General features: G+C 42.2%; 1 protein-coding gene across 1 annotated transcript; it reads left to right on the top strand.

Moving 5' to 3' along the window:
• Nucleotides 1–1,997: 1,997 nt before the first annotated feature.
• Nucleotides 1,998–7,554, top strand: LOC145399804 (uncharacterized). Its single transcript, XM_080272353.1, has 8 exons — nucleotides 1,998–2,033; nucleotides 2,658–2,850; nucleotides 3,048–3,777; nucleotides 3,994–4,068; nucleotides 4,309–4,403; nucleotides 4,927–5,148; nucleotides 5,333–6,034; nucleotides 6,149–7,554. Exons 2-8 carry the CDS (start codon nucleotides 2,692–2,694, stop codon nucleotides 6,659–6,661), a joined length of 2,496 nt encoding a protein of 831 aa, XP_080128479.1. The 5' UTR covers nucleotides 1,998–2,033; nucleotides 2,658–2,691; the 3' UTR covers nucleotides 6,662–7,554.
• Nucleotides 7,555–9,027: the final 1,473 nt, after the last annotated feature.

Below are 9,027 nucleotides of genomic sequence, written 5' to 3'. Positions count from 1 at the left end.
AGACTGGAGGATAATTATGACTAATGACCAAGGAGAATCATCGAATTTCATGCAACCATAAGTGTTCACGCAGGTGGAATGGCCCAGTTTCGTTAGATGAAAACAAACCCACCAAAACTCATGCAATTTTGTGTTCACTTTCTGAACTATATCACTAGGATGATGGTAGAGAAATTTCAAAGCCCTAATATATTCTGCTTACATTAACTAGCAATCTTTCTCCATCCTGAAGGCTGAAATGCAACAAAAGATTATCACTAGAATATGGTGCTATACTATCTTTTACTCCAGCCTGGCCTAGATTTTCCTTTGGCAACTTATTGCACGTTGCGTAATATCAAATGACAGTACTTACAGCCCAACATCTTTTCCATTGCACTTGTTTGCGACTGGCACCATATTCTAAGTGTTATCTCTTGTTACGGCTCAGTATTCAGGCGAATTTAGGCCAAGTTAAAGTGAAAAGAATAGAGTCAGGAGAAGTACTATGAAAAGGACGGGGAGCCGTGGTGTTGTCTTGCCGTACTTCGCCTAAACTGTGTATCTCAAGCACGAAAGACTGCTGCGTCCAGGTACCTCACATTCCATATAGGCTATGCACACTCATTACATATTTCCGTATCAAAGATTTCGTGTGTCCATATGTCTTCAGTAAAATCAGAATTAATCCATCCCTGCATCCCGTAACTTGCTGTGCATGAAAGTCTTCATATATATATATATATATATATATATATATATATATATATATATATATATATATATATATATATATATATTGCCTTAATGACCAGGGGCTCCAGCCTCAATGGTCGATAGGCAAAAAAAAATAAATCTATCTATCTATCTATTGCCAGACGCCTCAATCCCGTTTGGGGTGGCCACAAACAAATCGCCTCCAAGTCGCCCTGTCCCCTGCCATTTCACTGCCCTGCTCCCAACTCACACCCCCCTCTCTCATATAAATAAAATAAAAATAAAGTAACTTGCTTGGATGCCAGCCATATTTGTTGTTTATGGTTTTAGTATTTTTAACTTTTTCAAACCTTAATTTTATGGCTTTTTTTTTTTTTCCAGATCTGCTGGACCATTTTCCTCGGGTTACGATTCATCTATTGTAGTGAAATGATCATTTACACTACACGTCACTCTGAATTTCACTAAAACGACCTTATCACAGCCCGTCTCCTTGGTGACATGGATGCAACCCCTGGTAGGCCCAAACATACCAAGTCTTAATGGGTTTAACATACAGATAACTCTACTAACATTATTTGCAAAGCTTGACTAATGTGTTAACACTAAGCCATGATGCAGCTCATACGTCAGAGAATGACTGCCGGCTATATATTCAATCAACCACGTCCCTCCCACGGTTCCACTTGTTACAAGAAAAACTGAAATTCGAGTAATATGAGTTAATCGGCTTTAAAATGGCTCCTTCACTTATAGGGGGCTCTCCTACGCTGAATAAAAGCGTCTGCAGGAACCAACAAAATATATCATCGTACTGGAAGGCTTAAAATACAAGCATGGTTGTTTGAATTTTTTAAAACTTTAACCTACAATGGCTTACCTATTCTCTCCTCCGGCGTAACAACTTCATTTTTGACCCACGTAGAGGCATTCATAATCTCCTGAAGCCTGTTTTTCACTTACTAACAATCACTGTCACTTTTATACCTTCCCGTTATCTGTTCTTGTATATTATTAACCTGAAAAAGCGGCGAAATTTGTCTTTAAAAATGATGGGGGATGGGGGGGTAGGTAAGTTTGACACTTCTACTTTGTTGACAATCTTGCTTTTTTGTTACTCATTCCCAGTAAAATCTGGGTCAAATTTTTCCAAAGCGTTTGATAATATTACAAAAAAAATAACTGGAGTAACGAAATATATGTACTCAAAGTCTCCGACACCAAAACTTATGAGCATATACAAAAGTACATAAAACGAGATGGTTCTTGCTTCCTTGTTTACATTACACTTCAGGATGTGCTGTACTACCATATTGGCTTTTAAATTGTGATGTATGGTAAAATAACCCCAAGAATGTTAATGTGTTTCTGTGTAAATGTTGATATTGACTTGAAATACTGGAATGGAAAGTTTTAAGGCTACAGCTTACTTACTGAGTAATGGAGCCATGCTGTGCTTGTGACTTAAGCATTTTTACCATAAATGTGATATATGTTAAATAATATGAAGAATGTTGTTGTGTTACTCAGCATACGTTGATGTAACTTTGGTCTGAAGTACTAGCATGGAAAATCTCAATGATGCAGCTTTTTTCTTATACTGAGTAATGGTATTTGCTTTGCTTGTGGCGTCGCAAATCCATACCAAACTTTGTAGTTAGGGAAAAATTAATTGACGGGTTGTAACTTGAAACAGAAGCACAGGAGTTTGTGTGAGGCCTGAGTCAGGGCAGACAGTGTGAGGTCTGATCCTGGACTGTGCTTGTAACTTCATGCTGAATTCTGAAGAATCAGACCTAGTGCCAGTATTTCTGATGAACACTTGAAATTTCTCCAGGCAGTTGAAACATGTGTCTTTGAATTTATATATTGGTTGCCCTTTAGTTCATTTCTCTTGAATTGCCTTTTATTCTTTCCCACCTAAAAGGTTAAGTCAGTAGACTCATGTGTTGATGTTGCAGGCTGTGCAGTGGGTGGGGAACTAGGTGTGATGTGATGATGGTGCAGGAGGCATGCCTGGTGTGCAATGGTGGTTCTGGCACAGCCCCTGTCAGCATTCACTCAGCCCTTCCCTCCAGCAGGGGCACCATCCTGACCAGCCTCAGGGATGTAGTGGGACAACAGCAGATGGACCAGGCCTGTCGGGCATCACAGGTACTGCATGTACACATGCATATATGCACACATTCATGCATACAGATAGACACACCTTCCATGCATATGTGCTTTATGACTACGTATTAGTCACTGTCCTTCCAAGCTGAATAAAACCATCTTGAGGTAACAAGGAAAAAATAAAGATACAGTATATCACTAGATTCAAGGGATGTACCATGTCATTCCTCCACCAGGTGTTGTGTGCCAAGTGTCTTCATCTGCTGCTCAACATCATCTACCTCGAGTGTCAGATTGTGGTTCTCAGGGAGGAGTTGCGCACCACATTCCACAAGGGGGTTGAGGCACGCAGAGCTGGATGTGTGGAGCCCAGCTCTGAGGGGAGTGGTGGAGGGTTTGAGGAGGGGGACAATTCTAATTCTCCCAGACCCAGAGATAATGCCTTTACAAAAAATGATGAAAAAAGTGACTTGCTCCTGTCGGTGGACAAGTCAATGCCCCCCAAAAAGTTCCCCGAGAAGTTTGAGTTGGTTCAAGAAATGGATTTCACGAAGAAGTTTGGGCCACTGATGGAAAGTAGGTTGCCTGTAAAGTTTGAATTGATCTCAGGTGGTGACCTGTCAGCTGACCCCCACAACAACTCTGAGGTCCTCGCAGCTCCTCATCTAAGCTTTCCTAGCAGCCAAGACCTACACAGCCTGCTGCCCAAACACTACCTTGATGACATAAATAATCTACAGCTTCACACTGATAAATGTACTGATAAGCACACTGATAAATACAACAGTGACAGTTTCAAGCACTCTGATGGTTTACCCACGAAGTTAAATTCACTCACCTCCATTGAGTTCCGAAGAACAAGAGATGAGAATGACAGTCCATCAACAGAGTTAACTTCATTTGCTTCCATTGAGCTCCAAAGAACTGTTGATGGAAGTGACAAGAAATATGTGGAAAAAGTTGAAGGTGAAGGGGAGGATGGGGAGAGAGGAGATGGAGGTGAGAGAGGGGAGAATGGGAGGGTGAGTGGATGGGACAAGGAAGAGGGAGGGGAAAATGGGAAGGTGGGTGGATGGGGTGAAGCAGAGGGAGAGGAGGTTAGGGAGGGGGGTGACAGGAGTGAGGCAGAGGGAGGAGAGAGCATCTGTGTTATACCAGATGTAGATGACCTGTCATCCGCAGAGGAGGTGCCAGTTCTACACTTCTCGCCGGAAATGGATGAAAACATCCCCAACTCTCGCACCACCAAGACCGCAAGTACGATTATAGGTTACAGGAGATACAGCATATACCATGTACCTTCACAGTTTATTTTACAGGCAGTTCTCTTTATGATGCTGATATTCTTGTTTTTCATGGTGATGATGATGATGATGATAATTTTGTTGAATATAATGATGGTGATTGTAATTTTGTTGAATATAATGATGATGATAATTTTGTTGATTATGATGGTGAAGATGATGATGATGATAAACAATTTTGAATGGCCAACAGAATCAGGAGGAGCTAGACGAAAGAGGAAAACAGGTTGCACAAAGATGAAGAGGAAAATAGAGGACAGTGGAGGAGAGCAAGAGGAGACTATGAAGGTGAGCGTGAAGGACGAGGAGGAGGAGAAGGAAAAAGGACATGGAGGAGGAGGAAGAGGAAGGCGGTGGTAATAGTCGGGAAGGAGGAAGGAGTATACTGCATGGTTGTAATTCATCCAGTGTGTACTTGATGTCAGGTGATGTAGTATGGGTAGTTAGAAAATCCAGGTTGGAGTGAAGACCTCACATAGGTTCGATTCTAGAGAAGTTAGTGGAGATTTTTTGGTCAAGTAGCGTCACCAGTAGTAGGCTGGTCATCTAACCTTAAATGCACTGGACTGTGGTAGACTAGCTTTGGGACCCGACATCTTGAATAGGATAAAACAGGATTGGCAGTTACTTTTCTTTTATAATTCTATGTCTGCAAAAGTTCCTTGGTCCAGCAGAGTGAGTGAGGTGGCATTACTTAAAAGCACTGGAGTATGGTTGTCTAGTCTTGGGGCCCTATGCCTTTAAAGGACAAACTGGGTTTGGCAGTTAGTTTTAACAGTTCATTGCCTACACAAGTCTTTGGGTCCAACAGAGTGAACGAGGTGGTGGTGCCAAGGAGTGTGCGCTGTGTGGGGAAGTGTTCAGCGATGCCAAGCAGTTGGGTCGGCACCAAGGCCAGGCACATCCCTCACATTACCCCTATTCCTGCCACACATGCCCCCATGCACACTACCGTGAGAAGGCAAAACTCACGCAGCATCTCCGCTTAGCCCACCACCTCACTGCACACACCTGCCCCGGGTGCAGCCATGAGGTGAGATACTATACTTTCACCCCTCTACTTTCTTGATGTTAACTGCTGTGATCCGAGGTTTAATGCCATGTACTGTACCATTGTTCCTTACGTAATGTTTTTGCGTTGTTATGACTTAACACCTCTTTGCACCTAAAGTGACCTGACACTTGTGGCGTATTACTGATGTGTCATTATTCCTCAGGCAGGCAGCCAGAACTCACTGGACCAACACATCATCCAGCATCATCCGTCCTCCCGCTTCTTCCAGTGCCACATCTGCCACAAAGCCTTCAGAACCCACCGCTACTTACACTTTGTCCACATCAAGAGATGTCACTTGGGTCTTCCCATCAAATACTCATGTGATAAGTGCAGCCGAGGGTTTGTTGACAAGTCCTCATTTGAAAACCACAAGGTGACTCACTCAGTTGCCAGAGACTACACTTGTGAGTTTTGTGGTGCTGCCTTCCGCACACCATATGCCCTCAAAGTGCATGTCAATACGCACACACAGGAGAAGAAGTATACATGTGGTGACTGTGGTGCTACATTTTTGCGCGTGTGCAATTTGAGTGCACACAGACGTAGGTTCCACAGCTGTAGTGATGTGCACCTGGTATGCGAGATGTGTGGGGTGGCCAGTGCAACTCAGAGGGATCTACGGAGGCACCAGCAGGCCTCACACACCCGGGAGAAACCCTTTGCCTGTCACATCTGCACCCGCACCTACACCACCAGAGACAGCCTTAACACACACCTGAGGACCCACTCTGGTGATAGGCCACACAAGTGTGTGTGTGGGAAGGCATTTTTGAAGCGTGACAGCCTAAAGAGGCACCAGAGATGTGTGCATGAAGGGGAGCAACTGCCTAGCCATTCCACTGCAGCCCAGGACCCACACAATGTCTCATCCCTCCAAACTAACGTACCTTTCCATGCTCCCTCATGTCTCCAGACCACCACACCTCTTCAAGCTGCTCCACCCCTCCAGACTGCCCAAATCACAGTCAGTGCAGAGGCTGTACAAGGTACTGACACCCCGGTAGAGTTGGAACAGGAAGACCTCAGTGGTGGACACATGGTGGTGATAACCTTACGTGAATGTGATGCTAGGCAGTCTGATCCGCTCACTGTATATTCTGTGGATACTTTGGATGCTCTTAGTGCCACACACCTTCTCCTCACCTCACTCCCTGCAACCACCATCACCACTTCTTGCACTCTATCTGACTCAGCATGTACTACAGCTAGCACATCACTCACATTATCTCACTCGAACATCACAACCACTGCAGCCTCCACTCTGTCTCACCCAACTGTTACTACAGCCAACACACCCACTCTCTCACACTCAGCATTCACAATAGCCAGCACACCCACTCTCTCTCAGTCAAACTTCAGTGCACAGACTACACAGACCAACTTATCTGGGGCCACACCCATTCCCACCCCACATCTGGTGCAATTGCAAGATGTGCACACATCACCAGCCACTGTCTCTTTCGTCACTCCCTGGCCACATACACTTTGACACACACACACACATTTATATCTGAACTTTACATGTATGGTATACCAGTCTATCATGCATTTATGTTTTGCACTTAACATGTATTCCAGTTTATACATATGCACATTTATATCTTGCACTTTACATACATTCCTGTCTGTACATACACACATTTATAACTAGCACATACTGGTATATTCCTGTGTACATATAAACATATGTATATCTCACACATTCTATTCCTGTTTACACATACTGTAGCTACACATTTATATCTGGCCCTTACATACACCAGTTCACATTTTTTATATTTGTATTTACATATAGCACTTAACCCTGTCCTTACATACATTTCATCTATATCTGAATATGAATAATAAATTCTGCCTGCTCAGTTTTGTAGTCTGAGTATATTGTGTGTACTTAAACTCAACTATTTTCAGATTATTTTATTCAGCTTAGGAGACTTTTTGAACTGCAGGAGCTAAATTTACCCTCATTATAACCTCCACCATTGTATTACCTTTCAGTGTTCAATAAAATCTTCAGAAGGTGGCAGTGATAACTTGGGATATTACATCACTGGAGTGAAAAGATTAACATGCTGTTGTAGCCCCAGGCTAATCTAAATGTGAACCCAGTGGGCTGCAGGCTAATGTTGCCCATCTGCAACCCACCTTCCTGCTTTCAGGGGGTAGGGAGGGATGTTTGTATAACCAGGCAGCTATATTGGTGCCACCTTGTGAAGGTGTCCCTCTCCATGGTAATTTTCAGGGACACAACTGTTGTGTTAACTGAGGAGTTAATGTACAGTATAGTGGTTGGATGCATTGTGAAAAGAGGGACACAGGCTGGGGGTGTGGTTGCTGTTGTGACCTCAGAACAAAACTGCTGTGTAAACCGAGACTGCTGTAAATAAGATTCTCATAATGCTAAGAACAATGTAATGTATGAATAGATACTGTACAGTATTTTGCAAATAATATATTTTACATTGTTTACCAGTGGAACGGTAATGTGAATTTGTTGGCTTTTACCAAAATTTTTCATAATATTCTGATGATGAATGTACAGTAGTAATATTTGCTCCTCAGGAATATGTAACTAATGCAGTATATACCATATATTAATATTATTATTATTTTTTTTTTTACTTTTTTCATGTTTTTTGTTATAAACCACTTCATAACAATTATGTCTTGTATTTTAGTAGTGCTATCTTCATAGAAGTTCATTCAGCTTGGAAGAAACTACTGCTGGGGTTATATATACTTCCTCTCACTGCAAGAGATGTTTCCCAAGTTGAATAGAAATGGTTTGGATGCATGAATAAAATAGAAAAAATGTTGTCTTAATGGAGTTATATTTTTGATAATTTGCAGAAAATTTGTCTGTTAAAGTTTCATTACTGCCTATAATGCCAATTTGCCAGTACCCCAAACTAACAGTACTGCTTGTATGGACAATGTTGTCATATATCGGATCACATCACCAGCATATGAAAAAGATTTAATTTCTTCACCTTTTTGTACTGTGCATATTTGGGTAACGAAATTAGGCAGTTTCACTGCATTCATTTAGAACTCGGTGAATGTTTATTTTTGATGTACAGTATTTGTAAATGAAAACAAGTGGGTTGGTGGAGGGTTACTGCCCCTCCCTGCAAAACAAATAACACAAAGTCAAATGGCCACCCCTTATGGGATTATGGTATCTGGCAGTAGATAGATAGAAAACTAAGAATCTAAATATTATGGGCCATATTATCAAATCTAAAAGCTCAAAGATGTGGACAAGTACCCCCCGCCCCTCCTCTTTTTTTTTTTTTTTTTTTTTTTTTTTTACAAAGTGGTAGGTGGGGGCACTCACCGTCCACTCACTCAATGTAGTGTTGCTCTTAGGTGCATGCCCTTTCCTCTCTTCCTTCCTTCTTCTTCTGTCTTTTTTCCTTCATTCTTTCCTCTCCCCTTTGTCTACAAGTGACACTACACTGAATGACAACCCAATCGGTTTCCTGTACACCAGGAAAACCATTTACTATGCTGGGTGGTAATCATATAACCAGATTATGGTGCCTGCTGGTTTAGTAGGTAATTAAGACACAACAGTTGGATTGAGCTTGTGCAGGTTTATGTCCAAGGTATGGTTGGGGTTTACTGGTCAAGTAATGTCAATCAGGGATGAATGAGGCTGGTTACTCTCATCTTAAATGCCAGGACTAATTTGCCTAGCCCTGGTCTCCTACACTCCTCATGGGGCAACACTGGATTAGATGATGAATGAAAAGATGAAACAATAATTTCTGATTACGACAAAATATGTCTGACCTTTCTATGTTGGTGCTGACTGCACTTTGTATTGTGGGATGCAGGCTGAGCACACCTAAC

The sequence above is a fragment of the Coenobita brevimanus genome, chromosome 50 (genome assembly GCF_032717465.1).
Source record: "Coenobita brevimanus isolate Jiangsu-jjx chromosome 50, ASM3271746v2, whole genome shotgun sequence".
Classification (NCBI taxonomy): domain Eukaryota; kingdom Metazoa; phylum Arthropoda; class Malacostraca; order Decapoda; family Coenobitidae; genus Coenobita; species Coenobita brevimanus.
The sequence above is the reverse complement of the archived record's forward strand: the minus strand, read 5'-3'. Positions and strand labels throughout refer to the sequence as shown.

Bases quoted from the DNA above. Each gene is read 5' to 3' on its own strand.
- LOC145399804 (XM_080272353.1), top strand. From the start codon at position 2,692: ATGATGGTGCAGGAGGCATGCCTGGTGTGCAATGGTGGTTCTGGCACA. The intron at 4,404-4,926 runs GTGAGCGTGAAG...TGGGTCCAACAG, and splicing joins AGCAAGAGGAGACTATGAAG to AGTGAACGAGGTGGTGGTGC. The intron at 6,035-6,148 runs GTCTCATCCCTC...GTCAGTGCAGAG, and splicing joins CAGCCCAGGACCCACACAAT to GCTGTACAAGGTACTGACAC.